Raw genomic sequence first — 26034 nt, 5'->3', positions numbered from 1 at the left:
AATATTGTCGTAATCCAAACTTTTGAAATCTGAAATCTGATTTGTTTGATTTCCCTCAAAAAGTCAGAGTTTTGCCATCGTCGTTTGAAACCTAGATGGATGTCAGGTTTCCTCTGTTTAAAGGCAAAAGCATTTCAAACCAATAGATCAGTAGACCAATAGAATTCATTAATTAAAACAAACAAACAAACAAACAAAAAAAACATAAACATAAACAGTGGGTACTGTCCAAATCAAAATTTCATCCAGTTGTTTTAAACTCATCTTAAATATACAAAATCTGTTAGGGGACTGAAGATGATGAAGTTTGATCATCTGATGTTTACATTCATATTATATTGATGACCTGAGTTAAAGACTTAATTTATGACACTGAAATGAACAATCCAGTCTTTCAATGGCAATTGAGTAAAGTATTTTTATTTAGCATGCACAATATGAGAACAACTTCAAATTCAAATGATCTGGTTATGTTGTCATTGAAGAGTAAGTTTTATAAATGGTGCATTTCTGGCTCTGAAAAATATGTCAAATAAAGAAATACATGAGTTGCAGTAATATCAATCCTAAAACTACAATAAACCGAATAGCTGGTTCAAATGAGAGAGAAAGACAAAACAGTTGAAAATATTTAAAAGAAAGCATTACATTCTTCATCATGGTTTATCAATTCTTTACTAAAACCATACAAGTCAAAAAGAGGACACATAAAATGGCCAGTCTGTCATTTCAAACACATAAACTAAATTGTATGTATCAGATCATGCAGTTGCGTTATGTTAAAATACAAAGTGGATAATGTTGTAATAGTATGATAACGATACACTTATAAGAAAAGAAAGAAAAAAGCAACAAAAAAAAAAAAAAAAAAAAAAACACAAATGAAATCATGGCTTCCATTCCTTGTTTGATGTGAATGAAACTCTTTCTGTGATTTCAGACAATGAACATCTCAACTTCTGCACTCGTTCCTTGTGCATGAAACTTCACATACAAACTTTATCCATTTTGCTAAAAATAAAAAACACATTGTCACGTGGACAGAAACAAGGACATGTCATGACTTCTTTTTCCTGTGTAAAATACTTTTTGTCATTCTCTTTTATTGACAACAAACTCAACATTTACATTGATAAAGTTTTCTCTTCTGTTTTGCTGCCATGTAGAGCAGCTTCATTTTCAGGAAAACCCACGACTTAATAACAATGACTCACTTTATGGATCTGGAATACAACACCGTGAGTTCATTTTAAGAAAAATCACATTTAATATCTAACAGTCCTTTTAGGAACTAATCTTGCCTTCTTTTGAATTATTTGGTCATTTTATTGAAGAACTAATATTTCTTTTCAACAGCCAAAGCGCCTGTGTAATATTTTACTGCCTGTTCTCATTTCTCATTCACCGACCACTCGCTCTCTCTGTGACGAAGTCTTTATGAATCTCTTGCTGTTAGAATTCCCCTCATGAGTTTTCAGGTGAAGATCAGAGAGCCTCGTTACTTTGAGAAGGGCTCTTTTTGTCCCTGGGTCACTCACAGGTTTTACAGGCTCTCCAAACTTTTGATGGCGTCTTCTTTGGTGAAACGTTTCCATTCACTGGGAATCTCTCCTTTGCCCTTAAATTTTTTTTCATGGTAATCTTCTAGGTCCTTTTGAAATCGGCATACAAACCACTTCCAGTATGCCAGTGTAGAATTATCAGGTGTGATGCTCCACTCAGCATATTTACCTCCAGCAGTTTTGTACACTTTATAAGGAACAGCCTGATCTGAAGAAGAATTAGGGTAAAACGCCTGATTGCTTGTAACTAATGTTGAGCAGAAATCAATGGATAGTTCTACTGTACCTCTAAAATGCCACCCCTTGATCCCATCGGGGCGATGAAAAGTGACCATATGATCATTAGGACTGTGATCCTCATATGTGTTGGTGCAAACGGCTCCACAGAAAGGACATTGAGTCCAGCAGGTCTTACATTTGTGGTCGATAAGCAGTTGATCAGGCCTCTCACTGAATTGTTCCATACTGACTATCGTGAGGCTACTCATCTCCTCAACAATGGATTTAATGCCTTTGTCTAGCTCTTCCTTGAAAAAATCAAAGTCGTTTATGTCACCAAAATTTTGACCATAGTTTGTAGAAAATGCCAGCTCATCTTCCAGAGAACTGGAGAACTCCTCCAGCCACGTGTCAATGTCTCCTCCCTGAGTTTTGACATTCTCAGTTGCAGTTTCCACTGCATCACTCACAAGCTTCTCTATACGTTTCACGTTTTTCTCTAGAGCACTGAGTGCTTTGTCCTTGTGTTCAGTGAGGATGTATTTCTCTACTTCTTCTATTATGAAAGACTCCATGTGGGATCTTGGGCGCCTGAGGTAGTTTATGTAGCTGTCAAAGTCCTCTTTCTCTGCCAGTGACTTTAAAATGTGTTTCTCCAAGTTAGCCTTGTTTCCACTGAGGGGTGGGTAACTGTGCATCATCTCGTCAGCCAGCTGCATGGCAGTCATGTTGTACACAGCCTGAACTGTGGAGTCCTTCAGTTTGTTACAGATCAGTTCACCAAGCACAGCAGCAGAGGAGTTACCTTCACAATAGCTCACAAATATCCTGTAATGATGGTCTTTCTTGCTTTCTAAATAAGTCAGTGGATCATTATTGGTCTTGAATTCCTCATGAGACTTTAATAGCTGATTCCCTGCAATGTGACATACATACAGTAAAAGATCGACTGTAAAGTCATTCTTGAAAGTGTATGTCTTTGTCTCTGATTCAAAAGCTTTGACTTTGTCTTTGACATTACTGGCTACTTCATGCAAGTAGGTGGAAGTGTAGCCTCTACTAGCAACAGGCTTGGTCTGAATTTTCTCTATGGACTGTCTCTCAACCTCAGTGATGAAGGATCTGATCTGTTGGTTCTCTTCATAAGGAAGAGTATTCATTCTAAGGGCAGCCTTAAGATTCTCCCATGCTTTGGCTGCCAAATTGCCCTTGGTTATGGTTACATAACCAAAATAGTTACCTATCTTTGGCATGTTTTTGTATTTACCCCGTTTCTTGCATTCAAATATAAGAGACCATTCAATGCCAAGGTCAGTAAGGATACAAAACAAATCATCTTCAATGTAAATATCCTTAATTTTGGGTGCAGCTGCTTCTAATTCCCTGACTCGAGCGTCCCAAATTCTGTTGAATTGCTTTTGAAGTTCCTTTTCATCTTTTGCCTTGTCTTTTAACTCATGAGCGAGCTCTTTGCTTTTTTGCAGTAGCTTGTTCTCAAACTCGGCCTTTTTGTCATCCAGCTCTTTGCAGGCTTTCCTCTGCTGGATAACTTCCTCCAGCTTTCTTTTAACTTCTTTCACCTGTTCATCATGAAACTCCTTTATTTTGCTTTCAAATCGACCTCGCCATTGAACCAACATCTCTTTATCTTCATCATCGTCAAAGTATGTCTTCATGGCCTTTTGGACATCTTCTTGAGTAGTGGTCATCTCCTTAACAAGATAACTGTGAGCAACCTTGTCAAGTTTTCCAATTTCAATTCTGTTATGAAGCTGGTGTTCAATGTTCAACAGGGCACATCTCAAGGCCCAGGTCCATTTCCCATACTGGACCTCAAGTTTTCTGTACACTGCAATTTCCTGTGTGTTTTTGAAGCTGAAAACAAAATGTTCATTCAGCAAGGCGTTCCAGAGGTCTGAAATGCGGCTTCTGAACTGTGAGAGAGTCAGTCCTTCAGATTTTGATGCTTTTGTGAGGATGATGTTCTTCAGCTCTTGGATGCTCTCGCTGTAGCCTGGGTTCGGAGGCGCCATGGGTGGACTTCCCTCCCATAACTGGGCAAAGTATTGAACATCTGTTTGTACATTGAATGTAATGATGTCACTAAAGCAGTCAGCATTGCACACTTCCTCTTTGGCAGCTAGCTGGGCCATCTTGTCCAGTTTTTCTTGTAAGCGTCTCTTTCCTTCCATGTTTCTCTCTCCAGCTGCAATATCTGTAACATTCTGGTGAACAAACACACAACTTGGAGAGAGATTTACCTCCTTCATCCTCATGAAAGCCTGTACAACAATCTGAAGAATGTCTTGCATGTCTGCTGGATTCTCCCCAAAGATGTTGATCAAAGTCAGGTTTCCCAGACCAATGACAAACGTTGCCAATTCATTGTCATGGTGAAGATTGGTGTTCTCTGCCAACTCAAGAGCACGCAGTCCCTCAGTGTCCACAACTAAAACATAGTCAAATTTAAAGTCTTTCTGGATCTCTGCTGAAACTTTGACTAGCTGCATGAAGGCACCTCTCGTGCACCTGCCAGCGCTGACAGCAAACTGTAAGCCAAACATGGCATTCAGCATTGTTGATTTTCCACTGCTTTGGATGCCTAGAACTGACAAAACAAAAATTCGCTTGTCTCCCAGTTTCTTGATGACAGCGTCTAGTAGACAGGTGATCCATGTTAAAGGCACGTGACCAGCGTCACCATCCATCAGCTCCATTGGGTGTCCTGATATCATCAGCTCTGCAGCCAGTTCAGGGTAGTTGGACCAGTTCAGCTCTCCTGTCGTTCTGTTGACAGATGCATGGGCCTCATAGATCTGCCCCATTTCCCTAAACATGTGCTCCAAGCCAAAGGTCGCTGACTGCAGTTTTGCTGATAATTCTTCAAGTTCAGCTCTCTGTTTTTCAACACTTTGTTTTTTTGTCTGGTTGTGTTTCTCTCCTTTTTCATCTTTCTTTTTCAAATTCAAGACTTCAGTCCACTTTTCATCATATGCTTGCAGAATCCCAGAAAGGTCATCTGTGGAGAGATCATCCAGCAAGATTCCAGTCCACTTCAGGAAATACTTTTTCTCATGTGAATGCAGATACCGGAGGTTCTTCAAAAACAAGTTCATAAGTTCATTGGATGCAACATCACATTGTTTTTCTCGTATTTGTTTCAGTTCTTTTTCTGTTTGACATTTTTCCTTCTCAATCTGTCCTTGGAGGCGATACAGGCCTTTGTGTTTTTCGCACCACTTTTTCCACAATTTCCCTTGACACTGGAGGAATGTGTCTTTGATCTTTGAGATGTCCTTCTCCTCAAGCAAATTCTGTATCTGCAAAGCAACAGATTTCCCTCTCTGGCAGGCCTCATCATCTTCATCCATCCTGATCCCACGGACCTCGGTCATGCTTTCAAGCTTGAATGTGTTGTATTGACTGGACAAAATCTTTTTGATGATTGCTTTCAGCTCTTCAGATACTTCTGACAGACTTTTGTCTTTTAGACCCATTTTGTACTTTCTTGTGCCTTCTTTGACCTCAACTGCAGCACTAGCATTATCAGCAATCAGACAAATGAGGGGCTTTGGAGACTTGAGAAGGTCTGACAATATTGTAGAACTTTTTCCACTTTTTTCCAGACTTGGTAACAAAATAACATTGACTGAGGATTTTTCAATCAGTATGTCCCGCTGTGTCTCACATGACAGAGCATCACCATGGAGATTACAGAAAGCAATGCAGTCAGTGAATACATCATTGGGTTTTCCAGAAGGGCAGTACCAGGCAATCTCAGCCAAGCCATCAATCAAGTAGCGAGATTTGGTGCTGCCTGGGCAGTTTCTATGAAAGAATGTGTTGTGACGCTCATTGATTAAGCTGCTCATCAGCTGAGATTTAGATGTTGACACTGAACCAAGCCGGAGAAATGCCACCATGGGTGTCTCAGCTTTGCAGATCGGCACACTCTTCATTGTCACAAGGTTTGAGTCATCTGTCTGCTTCCAGCTTTTTCTTATTTGTCTAAATGTCCACATAGGACACACAATATCCATTTTAAACGGGTCAGGGACAAGCAAAGGTAAAGCATACTGACATTGGGATAACTTGGAAATGATGTCCAGCTTGAGAAAACTGTCTGAGCAGTGAAATACTGCCATCTGAACATCCATTGGATGAACATGACTTTGTTTTCTTTGCTCAGTTTCTTGCTCTGTGCTGAAAAAAGCATCAAAAACACTTTCATCTGTACCAGCACTGTCAGGTGTTTGAACTTGGTTTGGATGACTGACTGCTGGGTCTTCTTTTACAGCGATGTATCTGGCTCTATGATCCAGCGTCATCAACCTCTGGATGTAAGTATCTGCTAAATCCTTCTCAGATGTCTCATGTTGCTGTTTTACACTTGGCCCTATTTTAAGAAAAACTGCAGGTGTCAGCTTCTGTTGACTTTTGTAGTTTTCAAGGTGAAGTCTGCTGAAGAGGGCCTCCACTTCTTTGCTTCTTTGCTCCATTGTGGTGATTGCTTCAGGAGTCTTCACCAAGTTCTGTTTTTGTCCAACCTTTAAAGTAAATAATCATATTTGTCTAAATGTGACTTCAGGCATGAGGAGTATCCTCCAAGGGAGAGCTTTTTCATTTAATTTCAAGTTTCTTACCTTGTCCTTGTCTTCACCTGTATCTTCACCTGTCCTGTCTTCATCTATGGTACCTATTGATAAATTATTATTATTATTATTATTTTTATTATTATTATTATCATAGGTAGTAGTAGTAGTGACAGTAGCAGTAGTTGTCATAGTATTTGGGGTAGTATTTGCGTCAGTAGTTGTATAAGAGAAGATCAAGATCAAGATTACCTTTATTGTCTCACAGCGTGAGAAACAGTAGCAGAAGGAGTATTATTTTTTGTTGTTGTCATTATTGTTAATATTTTGGCATATTAACACATTAGCATTTCCTTATTTTCTGTTTTTCCAACCACATGTTTAATTAATTGTAAAAACATTCAAGTTATCAGTTCGCCATTACTTTTCTCATTTGTAGCAGATGCATCATCAGAACTGACCTCAGATTTTCTCCTTGTCAGCAGCAGCAGCTTCAGTCTCCGGGCGTTTGACCCAACCAGGTTCACTCACTGGATCACAGCTAGAAAACAAATTATTCTGTTTAAATGGGTCAGTCCAAGTCTTTGATTTGAGTGCAGCCTGCAGTTAAAAGAACAGCCATTAGAGGGCAGAAGAGTTTTCTAACCTGCACAAAAACCACGAGGATTAGAATAATCTCCTTTTTGTCAACAGTGTGATTCCAGTGGTTCTTGGTTATTATTGCTTTTTAAGCCTCATATTGTGAAGAGAGAGGGAAACTCCCTCACATGCAGAAAAATAAGCAAAAGCACTTACCTTGTTTTGTAGTGGCTACTTTTCTCCGTCTGTGGGAAGGAGCGCTGCCTCCAACGAGCCTGAGCCTCGATGCCGAGAGGAAACCTCTTTGTTTTTTGCTCCTTCCAGTCCCACGTCTGAGCCCAGACTTTCTGTGGAGGAATAAAACACATTAGAAGACTTCTTCACTTGAAAGATCTTTTATTCAGAAAAGACCTGTGTGTTGTCGCTGCAGCAGACGTCACCAACATTCATATGCCTGCATAGGATTTTTATAGCATAAACCTCCCCTGTCTTTCCAAGGACCACACCCTTTTCTCGGCCACCAGTCAAACCTCTGTAACACACCTCCATGGGCCTTTGGCTTTACCCAACGAGTGTGTTTCTCCCCTGACATCATTCATTTCAATAAACTTCCCAGAAAGTAGAGTCATGTTTCTCCAAAACTCGGCAAAACTCCAGAACCTTCATGGTTCAGTTTGTCTCATGTTCTCTCAGCCTCTCGGACGTTCCAGTGTGTTGCTTTTGAAGTCAAAGTGTAAGTTACTCAAAGAAAATAGGCCCACTTTATTTATTATATCTGATGTGTAGTTGATAATAATGGTGATAACAATAATAGTCAACTAAGCTACTGATGTTTTTCTTCAATGTTTATTTTGTCAGGTGGCAGTTAGAACAATAGTTCAGCATGCTTCTCTGAAATGAGAGCTTTTATCAGGCACATTGCCTGTTGTTTTTCTATATCTAGACTATAACCATACCATCAAAGTCTATGGTTGTTGCATCCTAAATTGTCCCACTGTTCATGTGTCATGCATCAATATATTTTTGTCAGGTGGCAGGTAGTAGAGTTACAGGTGGAGAGGCTGGAGGAGATGGAGGAGGAGAGGCTGGAGGAGATGGAGGAGGAGAGGCTGGAGGAGGAGAGGAGGAGAGGCTGGAGGAGGAGATGAGGAGGAGAGGCTGGAGGACATGGAGGAGGAGAAGTTGGAGGAGGAGATGGAGGAGGAGAGGCTGGAGGACGTGGAGGAGGAGAGGCTGGAGGAGGTAGAGGAGGAGAGGTTGAAGGCTCACAGGTGAGTTTGAATAATGACAGAGACATGTTAGTAGTGAGATTCAGCATTGTGACAGATGTTAGGGTGATGATGATCTGTATAAATGGTTCATCCATGTGGCTTTGAAATCAGAGCTTCAGGTTCATAAACCATCATCAGTGTCTTCTGTCAGGTGACAGAAGCAAAGCTGCCAGGTAGAGAGGCAGGAGGAGGAGATGCAGGTAGAGAGGCAGGAGACTCACAGGCAAAGAAGCATTGGCTTATAACAATGTGATAATAAGAGTAATCATGGCTAATTATTTTGTGCAGTTTTATATTAGGGCTACTGGCGTACTAAGAGGTCTCATCATGTGTAAATGTATTACCAGATTGTATATGTGTTTGCAGTAGTTTTTACAGATTTGCCAGTTGCATATATTGTTTTATTTCTCAGGACGCTGATCCAGCTCTAAACAGCTCTACATGATGTGAAACTGCAGACTTAAATTCAAAACACATCAACTCTCAGGGGCGCCGACCTGGAGCACTTTCATGTCCCCACCAATGTCAGAATCAAACCTACAGCCTTGAGCAAATCATTTGCTTCAGCTTACAACAGTATTGGTCTTTGATTGCAGAAAAAAATCACAGACCGGCGCGCCGCGATCACATACATAGTGAATGGCTCGCGGGCCGAGGTCTGTGCCGTGCACGCGCTGTGTGGAAGCCCCAGGACTCCTCTGACCCTGAGATCGCCCCCCCCCCCCTCCCCCCCCCCCCCCCAACACGTCATGTGACTCGGCCCCGCAAGTGACAAACATGTCTTTGTTTATTTCTTTGTTTATTTGGTTATTTTATTTGTTATTTTCAAGACAGAACACAAAGGAAGGGCGCCAATTATTATCATTATTATTATTATTATTATTATTATTATTATGTTTCCCCGAGGGTGACTGGCGTTTGCGGCGCCCGTCCAGCAGATGGCGCCCTAGGCGACCGCCTATGCTTCCTATGCCAAGAGCCGGCCCTGCACGCACACGCACACGCGCGCGCACACACACACACACACACACACACACACACACACGCACACGCACACACGCACACGCACACACACACTCACACACACACACACACAGACACACATTAGTCTGACTGTTTTAACAGATTTGACTCTGCTCTTTGTTGCTCTCATTGTGGAGCAGAGTCTCCGGGCCAAAGCGCCTGAACACAACAGACAACAGAAAATGTTGAATGCTGAACTCTTTGAAGCTCAGCCAGATGTGCCTGGACGGTGGGATTAAAAAAGCTACCAGATGAAGAGACTGCAGCTTGTAACTTGAGCCACAAACGTGTTTGAGACGGACACAAGAGAGGTTGGATGATGACGGAGGAAAATGAAAAGCTCTTGCCTTGTCTGGGCTCCAGCTGCACTCTGCCCGGCTCACCTCGGACTGCAAGACAAGGACATGAGGACAGCTGCTTAGGCACCCAAATCACATGACAGGACACTGAAGGATATTTGCTCATTTTGCGTGTTGAACTGAAAAGTGTGTTTGTGTGTGCAGTTTGCTCAGAGGGAGCTGGAAGAGGCTCGGAGGCTCCGGGCAGCTTGACAAAGTCCGGACGGAGCTTCAGTGAGAGCCGAGCAGAGAGCACGACGCTCCGCTGCAAACGCCTCCACGCCTGCAGCCGGGAGCTCACTGACTGACTGCTGGTGCGATTCCTTTGCTCAAAGGCAAAGGTTTGTCTGCTGTCAGCCTCCCAGCTGTTCTCCCAGCTGAGCAGCTGTGTGCGGCTTTTAGAGCCGCTGCAGGCGGCGACTAATACGGAGGGAGGCGGCAATAATCAGAGGAAAAACTCTGAATTTCAAAGATTAAAGAGGTAAATTTACGAGAAAAACCCCGAAAAACTATAAAGTCAAAAATTTACAAGTATAAGAGTATAAGAAAACGCATTTACATATTATAAATAATATTTGATATCTGATAAATACTAACACTGCTACCATATAATAACTATTTAATAATATATGGATACTATTTAAATGTAGCCTATTTATGTAATATAAACATAAAAATCTCAGTATTGTCATTGTTAAGTAATCCATTAAAAAAAATACTCTAATCAATAAAGCCAATGAAAGTTTTTTTTTTTTTTTTTTAATCCATAAACAGGTACAGTATGCTTACATGATGAGCCGAGCAGGAAGGGCTCTGTCCGGTTCTTAATGCGCTGAAAATTCACATTTCAGATGTAGAAGAATCAGCTGATCGGTAAAGAGAAGCTTCTCCTCACTTTGGCTGTGTGTCCTGTCAGCTGTGCTCAGCGTGAGGCCTGGACCGTCTGCAGGCTGCCTCCCTGCCCCCCGGACAGCACCTCCTATTTATACAGCACACGCCCCCCACATCCCCACACGCCATCCCATTCTGAAAACCACGTGATTTCAAGGAAAGCTGGTCTGCAGTTTGTCTGCAGAAAAAAACAGAAACATCAAATGAAAACTGAAATCAAACACATTCCAAATGTTGTGAAGTAAACTGCTAAATACTGCAGTGAAAGCCACGCTGACAGATGAAGGGCTGAGAAATGTCTGAAAATCACCAGGTTCATGTGTCTCTTCTAAAGAGATTTGCCTGAGCTGAACATTTATCTGCTCCTTCTTCTTCTTGTTTTCTGATTTGAACTTTAATTTTATGAATGAAAGGAGCCTGGCGACTGAATTTATCACATCCCAGATTACATCTGCACATACCTCTGTGTTTCAGGGTGTGTGTGTGTGTGTGTGTGTGTGCACATAAATGGCTGATTCCTGTATGTAGACCACAGCCCCCCACCTGTTAGGTGTGTCCTCTCTGAAAAGTCCAAGGTGCACAGAGTTTGAGTTTTCAGGCGAGGTTCCTGCTGCTGATAAACACAACACTGTAAAAAATGTGGGAGCAGCAGCACAAACACCTGCAGCCTGACATCTGCACTGTAAAAAATGAGCCATAAAACAACTGTTACTGTGCTGTGTTTCAGGAACTGTTTGCCTCAAACTCATGGGTCTTTAGTGTGTGTGTGTGTGTGTGTGTGTGTGTTTGTGTGTGAGAGAGAGAGAGAGAGAGAGAGAGAGAGAGAGAGAGAAAAAAAAGATTTGATTTGAATTTAGCTTTTTTTTTTTTTTTTAAATTTCATGCTCTTTTTGAAAGTGGGTTCTGCCTGAAGCCACATGACTTTTAGCAAAGAGCCACAAATGTTCTGTTTTATATTTGAACCCCACAGTAACTTCATTTGTAATTTGAAAAGTGCTTGAGAACATATTTAGCTGCTGAGTCTCTGCTGAGTTGTGGTCAACACACAGGGAAGCCCAGAGGCGGGGAGCCAATCAGAGCAGGGGAGGCAGCCTGGAGAGATGCCTTCAGGTGCAGTATGGGATAAAAGGTCATCAGGAAAATTATCATCGCTGATAAAAAAAAGAAACAAACAGAAAAAAAACCTCTAGCCTGAAAGTCCACCACCCCTGATAGTGAGTTCATATCTTGCAGTCACATGATCCAAAGTGAGGAGTCGGCTTGTCTCTGTGCCTCCATCAGTGTTTTACTGTGTGATGACACGCTGACTCAGCAGGTTGAACTGCAGACAGTGAGAGTCAGTGTGAGAGAGAAAGCTCTTCACTGACACACAGTTTGACAAAATCAGGAAACCATAAAAACTGTTCAGTCATCTGATTTCTCTGAGCTCCTTTGATTCCCACTAGTTTCCTGTTTCTCCTGGTCAGAGCTCAGGGCCATCTGCAGAGCAGCGCCCCCTGGAGTCAATAAGAATAATGATCATTATTATCATAATGATAACTATAAAATGAAGAAGAAACTTTACACAGCCTATTTTAAAAACACTCGAGCAGGAGACGTCAGATAAAAGTGGAGTTTGGTTTTCACATACAAATGTGATAAAGAGCTTAAACAGTGAAAGAAAAAAAGAGAATAAAAGTAAATCAAGAAAAAGTAATCAGACCCCCTGCAGTCATTTATTTAACCCCTTAATAATATTAGTATTATGATTAGTACTACTACTATTATTGTCATTATTGTTTTTATTATTATTATCATTCTCATTATTATCATTACTATTATTGTAGTAGTATTAGTATTGTTAGTTCTATTATGAGAATGCATGTTGAGGCTCACACATACCTGTTTTTTTTTTAAGTTGCTTGATTTTATGATTTTTTATGTATTTCTGTTATTGTGTGAATTTGTGAGCGGGCCGGGTGAGAGAAACGACACAGAGCAGCTCACCACGCCAGACAGGATTTATTAAACATCTCCAAAAACATGATAGAAAATCCTTTGAATCTGTCATAACTTTATCAACACTGAAACAGAACAGACAGACAGACCTTAGACAAAAATAATATTTCATCTCTGACATAAAAAATACAAATATAGTCCTTTAGTCTGTGACTCTGTGTGTGTGTGTGTGTGTCTGTGTGTGTGTGTGTGTGTGTGTGTGTGTGAAAATCTAAGAGTCGAAATGAAAACACAGGAAAGTGATGAAGACCAATAATGCTGATGAAAATAATAATCATAATAATACTAATAACACAATTATTAACAATAAATAACAGGCAGATCGTGCAGCCGTACAAAAATGAAATATTAAGTCAAAACAAAACAAAGCAGTGGACATGCTGGAAAATGTCAAACAAACAAACAAGCAAGAAAAAGCAGAATGAGAGAAGTCCAACACGGTTCATTTCTCTGGAAAGATTAAAAAACAAGTTTCAGATCCGGATTCACTCGATTTCTTTCCAAAACATGAAAGAAAGAAAATGAGCTCAGAAACGACCTAAAAATCAGAAAAAAGCAAAGAAATGACCTGAAACTCTAACCCCCCCCCCCCCCCCCCCCCCCCCCCAATTAGTTTTCCGGAAATTTCTCAGCCTGGGACTCCGGTTTCAAAGGGAGACTGAAACATTTTCCTCAGAATTCAAACTTTTTCTCCTCAAAATTACTTTTGAGAAAATAATTTGGGGATTGAATTTAGAATAATCTTCAAGATTTTTCTAAAATTTGTTTGAATTAAAGGAAGAATTCTGACTTCAATCCCTGAATTCTCTGATTCTCTGAATGTTTTCTCCTCAAATTTGTGAGAAAAGTCAGATTTCTGACTTTCATCTCAAACGTCTGACTTTATTCCCAGAGTTTAGTTGGGAGGAACTCAGGAAGTTGAAGGGAAAGTTCAGTAAATGAGGAGTTGAAAACCTGTTTGTTGACACACACGTGGCTCTGAGTTCACCCTCAGCGGCATCACTAACGTCTCATCAAGGCTGAACTCACTTTAATGAACTGCTCAGGCTGCAGGGCGGCCATGTTGGATTATCCTCTGTCATTTAAAAAAAAAAAAAAAAACGTTGTTTTTTCATTTCTCGCTGAGGTTTTTCCAGCCTGTGTTGCACTGTAAACCAAAGCTGCAGTACGGGGATTTCTGATTGGCAGATTCAGCTGTCAATCAAACTCCAAAGCACACAGTGAAGGCAGCAGCTGATTGGTTGGTTCAAACCCTCTTTTGTTTTAAAGGAGAAGGCAGGAAAGAAACAACAACAACAAAAACAGGAGGTCAGAATCAGGGATGAAAATGTTTTCTGTCTGTAAGTCACATCCATCAACACACACACATACATACACACACACACACACACACACACACCAGGTGACACAGAAAATCTCTGATTGGTCGCTTTAAAAAGGAGGAGGAGTAGAAGGAGTGAGCAATCTCAGAACTGAAGAAGTTTTTTGTCATAAATTTGTGACTTGAATCTTGAAAATTCTGAGTTTCCCTCTTCCTCCTCCTCCTCCCTAACCCTCACCCTGCTCCCTATATCCTCCCTCACCACTCCTTCTTCTTCTCGTCCATGCTGACCCCTCCGGGCCCCAGGGCCACCACCAGCAGGAGGCCCCCGATCACCGAGGTGGTCTGGAAGAAGTCGTACTTGAGGAAGTCGTGGATGGGCTTGTAGGCGGCGACGGTCCAGAAGGCGTTGAAGTAGAAGTTGATGCAGAGCAGCCAGGCCACCAGCGTCAGGGCGGCCAGCTTGGTCTTCAGGCCCACGGCCACCAGCACCACCAGCGCCGTGCCCACCAGGTTGTGCAGCACCTGCAGGCCACAGGAGACACGCTCAGCCTCGGCTCGGCTTCTCACCACAGCTTTCAGCACTTCTCCTGATTTAATGGGGAGGAGGGGATGTTCACACAACAATGGAGGCCGATAATGGACAGAGAGGAAGAGCAAAGAGAGCTAGAGGAGGATGAAGAGGAGGAAGATGAAGTCTGATGTCCACACTCAAAGAAGGCCAAAATGTTTGCTTTCTTCTTCTGGGCTTTGGAGGAGAGTTACAGTAGAACATTTTGAGACACAAAAAACCCTTTTCCACTTATTTGTACTGATTTGTGCTGATGTTCAGAACACACATCCATCCTTTACTGATTTGGATACCTCTGTGTGTGTGTGTGTGTGTGTGTGTGTGTGTGTGTGTGTGTGTGTGTGTGGTCTAGGTATTGCTAATGTTGTGGGGACATAAATCTGTTTACACAGTCATGTTGTAGGGACTCGCCTCCTTTATGGGGACAAAAAGCAAGTCCCCTCAGTGAAAATCATTAATGTTAGGGTGAAGACTTGATTTAAAGGTAAGATGACTTTAGGGTTAGGTTAAGGTTAGGTTAAGGTTAGGTTAGGAAACGATACACTTGATGTCTCACACCGACCCCATCTGCAATTTCGGTAGTACAAGTGGCTTTTGACATGAGTTTTTGCGTGAAAAGGCACTGATCCATGTCCATTACCGTACAACCAAAACCCTGAAGAACAACCCGCCTTGACAAAGGTTTAGAGTTAGTGTGAAACCATGTGGCAGGTTTAGAGTTAGTGTGAAACCATGTGGCAGATCCTGATGCCCGGCACTGGGATTCAGGAACTGTCAGACTTGAGCCAGCCACCCCCCCAGTCTTTTTGTGTTGCCAAAAAAAAAAAATCTGAATTTTTTTTGTGGCTTCTAAATGGCCACCTATCCAAGGATGCGAAATGGTTCCCTGACAAAGTGGCCTTTTGACTGAAAGGGCAAAGTGGCCATTTGAGCCCTAATAAAGTGGCTCTGGTTAGGGTTAGGGTTTAGGGTCAGGAATAGGTTAAGTTTTAGGTTAGGGTTGGAGGTTTAGGATTAGGGTTAGAGTTTTGGGTTTTAGCTTAAGGTTAGGGTTAGGGTTTAATTTCGGTTGATCGTCAATTTTTTATGTTTTTAGAGTCTATGTTTGTTAGTATTTTTGTGGCCACTAGTTAGCCCCCTACTGAAAATAGGGTTTTAGGTTTTTTATGTAAAAGTTAAGGTTTTTAGGGTTAGGGTTGGCGTTAGGTTTAGGTTGACTTCCAATATTTCTATGTTTTTTAGAATCCTATTTGTTTAAGTTTTTTTGTGGCTGCTAAATGACCGTCCTCCCGTGAATTACAAAATAGCGCCCTGACAAGATGGCCCCTTAACAGAAAAGACGAAATGGTCTCTTGCGCCTTTCAAGTGGTTTTTGGTTAGAATAGAATAGAATAGAATAGAATAGAATATCCTTTATTGTCATTGTACTAAAAGTAGTTTCAACGAAATTGCATATTGCACGATTGCACGATATTAGGTGAGGGTTAGAGGTTGAGGTTTGGGTTTAGAGTTTAGTTTTGGTTGACCTCCACTTTTCTATGTTTTTTAGGATTAGGGTTAGGTTAGGAAACGATAAAATCGATATCTCACACTGACCCCATCTTCAATTTTGGTAACACGAGCGGCTTTTGACGTGAGTTTGTTAGGTTAGGGTTTACAGTTTCCATCCATCCACATCTTCTGCCGCTTATCCGGGGCCAGGTTGCGGGGGCAGCAGTCTAAGCAGAGATGCCCAGACTTCCCTCTCCCCAGACACTTCCGCCAGCTCCTCAGGAGGAACCCCAAGGTGTTCCCAGGCCAGCCGAGAGACATAGTCCCTCCAGTGTGTCCTGGGTCTTCCCCGGGGCCTCCTCCCGGTGGGGCATGCCCGGAACACCTCCCCAGGGAGGTGTCCAGGGGGCATCCGAAACAGATGCCCGAGCCACCTCAACTGGTTCCTCTCAATGCGGAGGAGCAGTGGCTCTACTCCAAGCTCCTCCCGAGTGACCGAGCTCCTCACCCTATCTCTAAGAGAGCGCCCGGCCACCCTACGAAGGAATTTCATTTCAGCCGCTTGTATCCACGATCTTGTCCTTTCGGTCATTACCCAAAGCTCATGACCATAGGTGAGGGCAAGAACGTAGACTGACTGGTAAATCGAGAGCTTCGCCTTTCGGCTCAGCTCCTTCTTCACCACGACGGACCGGTACACCGACCGCATCACTGCGGAGGCTGCACCGATCCGCCTGTCAATCTCACGCTCCATCCTTCCCTCACTCGTGAACAAGACCCCGAGATACTTGAACTCCTCCACTTGAGGCAGGACTTCTCCATCAACCCCGAGAGGGCATGCCACCTTTTTCCGGTCGAGAACCATGGCGTCGGACTTGGAGGTGCTGATTCTCATCCCCACCGCTTCACACTCGGGTGCAAACCGCCCCAGTGCCTGCTGAAGGTCCTGCACTGATGGGGCCAACAGGACAACATCATCCGCAAAAAGCAGCAATGAAATACTGTGGCTCCCAAACAGGACTCCCTCCGGCCCCCGGCTGCGCCTAGAAATTCTGTCCATAAAGATTATGAACAGAACCGGTGATAAAGGGCAGCCCTGCCGGAGTTCAACATGCACCGGGAACAGGTCTGACTTATTGCCGGCAATGCGAACCAAGCTCCTGCTCCGGTCGTACAGGGACCGAACAGCCCTTAGCAAAGGGCCCCGGACCCCATACTCCCGGAGCACCCCCCACAGGGCATCATGAGGGACACGGTCGAATGCCTTCTCCAGATCCACAAAGCACATGTGGACTGGTTGGGCAAACTCCCACGAACCCTCGAGCACCCTCCAGAGGGTATAGAGCTGCTCCAGTGTTCCGCGGCCGGGACGAAAACCGCATTGTTCCTCCTGAACCCAAGGTTCGACTATCGGCCGAATCCTCCTCTCCAGCACCCTGGCGTAGACCTTCCCGGGTAGGCTGAGAAGTGTGATTCCCCTATATTTGGAACACACCCTCCGGTCCCCCTTCTTATAAAGAGGGACCACCACCCCGGTCTGCCACTCCAGAGGCACTGTCCCCAACCACCACGCGATGTTGCAGAGGCGTGTCAGCCAAGACAGCCCCACAACATCCAGAGACTTGAGATACTCAGGGCGGATCTCATCCACCCCCGCTGCCCTGCCACTGAGGGGCTTACAAACCACCCCGATGACCTCGGCTTGGGTGATGGACGAGTCCACCTCTGGCGAACCGGCGTCGTCGGTTGAGCTACGGCGGATTCCCTAAGAAGCTTCCCCACACGCAGCCGAACTACAAGACTATCAATCAAGTTCACAATTCACTTTGCAATAAATCGTTCAATCGTATCTTGTTGTTGGTGTGGTCCTTGCTAGTGAAGTTTAGGTTGACCTCCACTTTGCTATGTTTTTTAGAGTCCTATTTGTTAGGTTTTTTTTGTGGCTACTAGTTAGCCTCCTAAGATAACTTTAGGGTTTGCTACGGTTCCCCTCCCAACTAGAACACAAATTGGAAAAACAAAGGTTGCTAAAGGGGAAACTAACATAAACTGCATGTAACAAAAAACTGGGTCTTGGGTTCTAAAAGGTGGCAGGGGAATGTTACTTCTTCCTGCCACCCACTAAATCTATCAAAATGATAGAAGAACTAAAAAAACCCCAGTAAAAGAAAAGAGTGGAAATCAGTGGACCAGGGGAAGGCAAAAACACACACAAAAAAAACCCCACACAACACACAAAGTCAGTTTAACCTCACTAAATACCAAGAGAGCCAACTGAGGGTATTGACTCTCACACACTCACAACCCAACTGAGCTGAGCAGCGACTGCTCCTTTATATCCGCCCAGCCCTGCTGATTAATCAGACCTTCAGCTGGGAGTGGACACCACAGGTGCATCCACTTGCTCCTAACGAGCAAGTTGATTCTTGTGGGGAAAAACAATGACAGGTTAGGTTAAGGTTAGGGTTAAGGTTAGGCAGGTAGTGGTTAGGGTGAAAGTTAGGATAAATCTCCAGGAAATGAAGTCAATGTAATGTCCTCTGAAGTGATGGAAACATGACTGTGTGTGTGTGTGTGTGCGAGCCTCACGCTGAACAGGCTCAGGTCGAGGTGCAGCAGCGTCATGAACATGAGCACCAGCAGCACCCGTCCTCCCAGCTGCAGCAGGTGTTTGGGCGAGCTCTGGCCCAGCGAGGGGACGCCGGCGAACACGCTGCGCGCCTCCTCGCGGCTCTCAGCCAGGAGGAGCAGCAGGCCACCGCCCAGAGCCAGGCTCCTGCAGGAACACACACACACCGCCGTCAGCTCCCGCCCACAGCTTACTGCTCACAACTCATATCACAATGTTGATTTAAGTGACGGACAAAATATTGATTCACAACTCTGCCGCCAGACTTTGGACCAGTACTGCGTCTTGTAGGATTGATTTTAAATGTTTCCTGCTGGTTTTCAGGCTCTTATAATCCGTCACAGCCTCTTACAACCTCTGCTGCCGGGTTTTAAAATACAAACTGTCACATAAAAAGGAGAATCATCAGCAAAGTCTTTTTTTTTTCAAATGATGTAATTCCCTGCACAAGACTGTAAGAGGTGCAGCAAGCTCTGTGAACATTTTAAAATCAACAATATCTGAAAACTGATTTACTCAACATAATTTTTAACTGTCACACTTTCTTTGTTTTATTTTCTTATTCTGTTCTTTTACACTGTTTTTATGTCCTCTGCTGTCTCGCATTTTTATGTCTTCCTTTGTTTCTACATCATAATTTGTTTCATCTTCATCTGTTATATATTGTATTAACTTTTGGTTTTTGCTGCCTCTCCTGTTTGTTTTTCAGTTGATTGCCTAGTTTTCTTGTGCACTATTTGTACTTGTTTTAAATTGCGGGTTTAATACTCTTTATTGTAAAGCACTTTGAGCTGCACCCCTTGTATGAAAGGAGCTATACAAATCGAGTATTATAATTACTATTGTTAGTTCTATTATGAAAACCAGTCAGACTCTGCCTCTCCGTCTAAACACCTGCCTTAAGCACAAAAGGTCACAATTTTGTCTCAGTTTTACTGGATTTAAACACAAGAAATCTGATCTAGCGTCACTCACCTGACATTAAAATATATTGTTATAATCATTATAAATCAGTGTCCTGGATTACTTATCCTTATAATTACTGATAATCTATATTGGTCCAGTATCAGTTGATCCCTAAATGACACATTTTCTTAAAAAAGGACCCATGGGGGCCCATAAAGGGTGTGATGAGAGGTCAAAGGTCAGAAAAAAAAAGGTTCACCTCATGAGGAACTTGAGGTCCCACAGGATGCTGTAGGCCACCGTCTGCAGGGAACACAGATGCTCATGTTAACAACCTGACGGATGCTGTTCTAGGCCCTGAATGTGTCGCAGGTCTACGTGCTGCTGTAGCTTCTGCGTATTGTGTTTCTACCTGCAGGGCGATGACTCCAAACAGGCCGAAGCAGGCGTACTGGACAAAGTTCCTGCTGAGAATCAACACACAGCCACCTGGAGAGAGAGAGGAGACAGGAACTGAACACACACCGACACTAAGACACAAACCAACTTTCTCAAACGTACAGGCCCTTAGACCAGCAGTTTACAGTGTGTTACAGGACCCAGGGGAACGACCTCTGATTGGTCAGGATTTAGACATTTTGGCTCATATTGACCTGAGATCTGCTGACTGGAGGCCGTGTGAGGCCAGTGAACCCACTGTCATGTTCAAGAAATCAGTTTGAGATGATCTGAGCTCTGGGACGTGGTGAGTTCTCCTGCTGGAGGTTCCCTGCAGAAGACGGTCCACCGAGGTCCTGAAGGGATGGACGTGGTCAGCAGCAGCTCTCAGGCTGTGGAGCTCAAACAAAGAAAACCTCCTCCACAGAGTCACAGCAACAGCTCCTGAGCCACTGACCCGAGGCAGGACGGATCCAGGCCGTCATGCTGCCGACGCCAAAGTCCGACCCGACCGTCCCAACGTCGCTGCAGCCCGTCTGCTGCAAGGTTCCTCGGGTTCTGCCTTCAGAGATGTTCTCCTGCAGACCTCGGCTGGAACAAGAGGTTCTTTGAGTTCCTGTTGTCGTTCTATCAGCTCCAACCAGTCTGGCTGTTCTCCTGCGACCTCTGGCATCAACAAGGAGTTCTGAACCAGAGAACTTTTTTCTCTGGTTTTCTCTCTTCCGGACCGTTCTCTGGAGAACCCCAGAGATGGTTGTTGGTGAAAATCCCAGCAGATCAGCAGCTTCTGAAACACTCAGACCAACAACCACGCCACGTTCAGAGTCACCTAGATCCTCTTTCCTTGCCGTCCTGATGCTCGGTTTGAATCTCAGCAGATCGTCTTGACCACGTCTACAGGCCTGAACGCACTGAGCTGCTGCCGTGTGATTGGCTGATTACATACTTGGGCTAACATGAAGTTGAGCAAGTGTACCTAATACAGTGTCAGGTGAGTGTATACTGTGTGTGTGTGTGTGTGTGTGTGTGTGTGTGTGTTACCCAGCTGCCCCAGCAGGTTGAGCAGGACGAAGATGGTGGCCAGGAAGCGTCCGCAGCTCCAGGTGGAGTCGATGTATTCGCTTTGCTCCGTCCACTGGAACCACATCCTGATCCCGTCCTCCAGGAAGGTGCTGACCAGACACAACCTGGCAACGTGCGGCAGGTAGTGTTTGGTCACCCTGAGGAACTGAGAGAGAGAGAGAGAGAGAGAGAGAGAGAGAGAGAGAGAGAGAGAGAGAGAGAGAGAGAGAGAGAGATTAGGTGGTGGCTGATGTGGAAATGAGGGCAGCTGAACTTTATGTGAGCGTGTTTCCTCCAAAGGCTCCACTTCCTGTTTCTGTAAAAAAAATTTCAGTGATAGCAGTAGAGGTGATAGTGATAGTAGTAGTAGTAGTAGCAGTAGTAGTAGTAGTAGTGACAGTAGTAGTAGCAGTAGTAGAGATAGTAGTAACAGTAGTAGTGATGACAGTAGAGGTGATAGTAGTAGTAGTAGTAGTAGTAGTAGTAGTAGTAGTAGTAGTAGTAGCAGATAAGATAGATAGATAGATAACACTGGAAATTCAGGTGTTACAGGCAGCAGCATTAGGAAGACGATTCACAACAAGGGACACAATATACAATATACACAGTATAATACACTATACATAATATGAGGTAGTGCAAAGAAGAAAACAGTAATCTTGTGCAAGAGTCAGTCTGCAAAAAATCACAGCAGTAGGTGTGTACCAGCACAGTGCCGCATTACACAGTACTGGAGCTGAACAGTCTGACTGCAGTGAGGATAAAGGACCTGGGGAAGCGTTCCTTCTTGCTGAAGGTGCTGCTTAGGGCCCCCACCCTCTCGTGCAGGGGGTGGGATGGGTTGTCGATGATTGATGTCAGCTTGGCTAACATCCGTCTCTGTCCCACGTCCTCGATGGTGTCCAGAGGACAGTCGGAGACGGAGCCAGCTCTCCTGACCAGTTTGTTCAGTCTTTTCCTCTCAGAGCTTCACAGCCCAGCAGACACTGCAGAGGAGACTGCAGATGCCACCACCGAGACATAGAAGCTTTTTAACAGTGTAGAAGTAGTAGAAGTGGTAGTAGTAGTAGTAGTGACAGTAGCAGTAGTGATAGTAGTAGTAGTAACAGTAGCAGTGATAGTGGTAGTAGTAGTAGAGAAAGTTGTAGTAGTGACAGCAGTAGTACTGATAGTAGAAGTAGTAGTAGTAGTAGAGATAGTAGTAGAGGTGACAGTAGCAGTAGTGATAGTATAAGTAGTAGTGGTAGCAGTAGTAGAGATAGTAGTAGCAGTAGTAGTGATGGCAGTAGAGGTGATAGCAGTAGCAGTAGTAGCAGTAGTAGCAGTAGTAGTAGTGACAGTAGTAGTAGCAGTAGTAGAGATAGTAGTAACAGTAGTAGTGATGGCAGTAGAAGTGATAGTAGTAGTAGTAGCAGCAGCAGCAGTAGTAGTAGTATTAGTAGCAGAGATAGTAGTAGCAGTAGTAGTAGTAGTAGTAGGAGTAGCAGTAGTAGTGATAGTAGTAGTAGTAGTAGTAGTAGCAGTAGCAGTGATAGTAGCAGTAGTAGTAGTAGTAGCAGCAGCAGTGGTAGTAGTAGTAGTAGTAGTAACAGTAGCAGTGATAGTAGCAGTAGTAGTAGTAGTAGCAGAGATAGTAGTAGTAGTAGCAGCAGTAGTAGTAGTGATAGCAGTAGCAGTAGTAGAGATAGTCGTCGTCGTGTAGTAATAGATAGTCGTAGTAGTAGTAGAGACAGCAGTAGTTGTGTAGTAATAGTTAGTAGTAGTAGTAACTGTAATATCAAACTGCAGCAGGTCTCTATAATGAAACTGAGGTTTGTTAATGAGCTTTAATTTTTCCCACAAATCTTATTAAACAAAAACATTAAAGTTCCAGGGCCATGAGCTCATTTTCCAACACACTGAGACGCTTCCCTTCACTTTCTGTCAAAGCCACAAACTGTCAGGGGTTTGCAGGGCCTGTGGAGACCTGACCCACACACACACACACACACACACACACACACAGCCATCTGTTAGCGTGTTTTTACAAGTCTTAAGCCCCTCCCACCTGCTGTCCACATCAGCAGCAGCAGGCTGTCTCGGCCAATCACATCGCGGCGAGTCACTACAGCGTCAGTCCGACTGATAGAGTGGGAATGAATGAGCCGTCGCCGTGGAGACGGAGTAGTTTGTTTACTACAGAGACGAGGGAGGAAGGAGGGAGAGAAAGAAAGAGAGACACTGACAAGGACATGAAAGGACTGCGTCAAGGCTGGTGACACACACACACACACACACACACACACACACACACACACACACACACACACAGAGTAACCAGCAGGTTTTGTCCAGTTCTTCTTCAGTATGACTAATAAACAGCAGATCAGAGCCAAGGGCAGCAGCTGCACCACACACACACACACACACACACACACACACACACACACACACACACACACACACACACACGGGGCGAATTATACCTTATTGATTTTCCCAATTGTGTGTGTATGTGTGCGTGTGTGTGTGTGTGTGCTGACCACTAAATCAAAATCTCTTTCAGTAAAAAAATGACTTCAGTCCAGCTGCTTCAGCCTCACCTGTCATTGTGCACAGGAGTGTGTGTGCTGTGTGTGTGTGTGTTATTGGTGTGTACATCACACACAGCCCCTCATGTGATCTGTGATGATGTGACAAAAAGAAACAGAGCCGAGGCTGGAGGTGAAACATCCAACAGGACGTTCTTTTCATTAATGCGTGTCCTGTCTGTCTCCAGCGGGGTCCCTTGACATCTGACCTCCAGATGTGTGAATGAAAATGGGCTCTCCAGTTCTCTATCTAGAAATAGAACTGAGTAGAATGGGCATTGCACGGGGCGCTCTAGTGTAGCCACTAGATAATAATTAATAACTTTATTGAGACATGCATGGTGACAAAACAAGGACGTGGCCGGGTTCAGAGGTGGATCTAACTCTAAAATGAGCTAATTAGATGTTGATGGCTAATCCTAATTAGCTGCTTTGTTGTTAATAATGTTACTGATAAATGCTCTGGCAAAGCCACCGACAACCTACCAAGGAGACTGACTGTTTTATACAAATCCATATTCTATTCTATGGATACTGTGCAGATATATTTCATTAAACATATTGTCAATGCAAGGATTCAAAGGTGAAAGGTCTATGGCAGGGGTGTCAAACTGGTGCCATGGAGGGCCAAGAGGCTGCAGGTTTTCATTCCAACCAAAAACTCCACCAGGTGATTTCACTGATCACCATACCTCGAAACAGAGAGGCGGGACTAATCAGTGAAATCACCTGGTGGAGTTGTTGGTTGGAATGAAAACCTGCAGCCTCTTGGCCCTCCATGGCACCAGTTTGACACCCCTGGTCTATGGGTACTCTATTGATATATTTTAGTATGTGTATTTTTAATCACTCTTACAGGGTAAACATCTTTGTATTGATCCACTTCATTTATTTTGCCATTTGTTGTGTTTATTTTTCTAGAGATATATATTTCCCTGTCCTAGTGCTGATAGGTATATTTTGTTTAGCCAGCTATTGTCTGGATAATCTGCTGCTGTAACATTAGACTTTCCCCAATTTGGACTAAATTAATCTGTCTGTCTGTCTGTCTGTCTTCTGGCATCTACACATCTGGAGCAGCTGCCTGTGGTCGGTGAGTTCAAGGATACAGCACGACTATCCTCTCTGTTCATTCTAGTTCTGTGGCTGATTGGCTGAGGGGAAGCTCATTAGAGCCACAGCTTGAAACTGGAGGCTCATAATGAACTTTTCCTGGAGCTCCTGTGCGGCTCGGCAGTGAGCTGGAGACCCGGCGGCTGGTGGCTCATGAGGCCGGGAGCTAGCTCCAGGCTAATGAGCCTCATTAGAGAGAGACTGTCTATGTGGCATCAGGATGTAGGAGGCAGACAGGAACACTCGCTGCTTCATCAAGAAGCAACACGTCGCTTAACTTATTGCACCATTTCCGTAACAGAGATGAAAACCACACACACACACACACACACACACACACACACACACACACACACACACACACACACACACACACGTTAGTATTTCTGGATGAGGACAGTAGAAGCCCGTTCAGCTCCACAAGCCACAAAAGTTCCACCCGTCCGCCCACCACACCAGACTCCGTTCAGAAAACCGGCACTACGCTACTGCCTTGCTCATGGGCAGCGGCAGACTACCAGCAGAACAAGACTTTAGGGCTTTACCGAGGCTTTGAGACCCGCTCTTCAAATCGGCATGAATTTGATTAACGACGCAGCTCGTATTTCACTGCAATTTAAACTTTCAGGGCGGCTTTTCCTGTTTTACTCCGCAGTGCGCTTCCGTCAGAATACAAGGCGAAGTCAGCGCCGAGTCTAAAAGTTTAGCTCCTGTGTGATGAACGTGGATGTTTGGTGAGTCATCTGTCAGACCCGTCTACCCGCAGACAAGAGCACATCCGCAGGAACTCTCCAATCACGGCCGTGCCACTCCTGTCGCTTACGGAAGCACAGAGCGACACGAAACTGTCAGATTTCTGAGTGGAGTCTGGAGGGAGAGGGGCGCCTCCGAGCCGCCTGTCCCTCCCGGCTCCAGCCCTGCGCCTGGCCGGCTCACGGTGCGTGTTTCCCCGCGGAGAGGAGCTCACCTGGTCCGCTACATCCTCCGCCTGGCTCATCAGGTCTCCGTGAACCATCTCCGCGGTGATAAGGCACTTCCGGCTCGGCTCTGAGGTGAAGGTGAGGGTTCGGTCAGGTCCAGGTCCAGGTCCAGATCCAGATCCAGGTCCAGGTCCGCTGTCTGTCCGCCTGGCGCCGCTCAACTGAGGATGCTACGCAGCCGCCGCCCCACAATCCTCTGCGCCCAGAGGAAGGGCGCCGCCTGTAGATGCGGCATGGGAAGGCATGCCACGTGGACTGCTCTGTGTGTGTGTGTGTGTGTGTGTGTGTGTGTGTGTGTGTGTGTGTGTGTGTGTGTGTGTGTGTGTGTGTGTGATTACGGCAATCAAAGCAGGTAAACCGAGTGACTGATTTAAGCTGATGCTTAAAACACACTAAGAAGCTAAAGTGGCACAAAAGTCCCTTTATTTCTTTTAAAAAATAATCAATTCAGTTGTTTAAAATCAATGCCAAAAATAAAAT

General features: G+C 44.2%; 2 protein-coding genes across 3 annotated transcripts; both read right to left on the bottom strand.

The window, feature by feature from the left end:
• Positions 1–432: 432 nt before the first annotated feature.
• LOC115365849 (interferon-induced very large GTPase 1-like) lies at positions 433–7501 on the bottom strand. The gene is made up of 4 exons (XM_030061045.1): positions 7496–7501; positions 7188–7299; positions 6425–6477; positions 433–6328 (listed from the first exon to the last, which is right to left on the bottom strand). Exons 1-4 carry the CDS (start codon positions 7499–7501, stop codon positions 1544–1546), a joined length of 4956 nt encoding a protein of 1651 aa, XP_029916905.1. The 3' UTR covers positions 433–1543.
• Positions 7502–13538: 6037 nt separating this feature from the next.
• On the bottom strand, positions 13539–25746 carry LOC115364885 (surfeit locus protein 4-like). 2 transcript variants are annotated; one of them, XM_030059553.1, is made up of 7 exons: positions 25542–25746; positions 20871–21057; positions 19804–19880; positions 19651–19694; positions 18446–18632; positions 14057–14319; positions 13539–13728 (listed from the first exon to the last, which is right to left on the bottom strand). In XM_030059553.1, coding segments are annotated over exons 1-7 (807 nt in total). In that variant the 5' UTR covers positions 25590–25746; the 3' UTR covers positions 13539–13727. The 2 variants fall into 2 exon arrangements, with proteins under 2 accessions (XP_029915413.1, XP_029915412.1); XM_030059552.1 differs by lacking the exon at positions 13539–13728 and having other exon boundaries at positions 14053–14319.
• Positions 25747–26034: the final 288 nt, after the last annotated feature.

The sequence above is a fragment of the Myripristis murdjan genome, chromosome 9 (genome assembly GCF_902150065.1).
Source record: "Myripristis murdjan chromosome 9, fMyrMur1.1, whole genome shotgun sequence".
NCBI lineage: Eukaryota > Metazoa > Chordata > Actinopteri > Holocentriformes > Holocentridae > Myripristis > Myripristis murdjan.
This window is presented reverse-complemented; position numbering and strand designations above follow the sequence as displayed.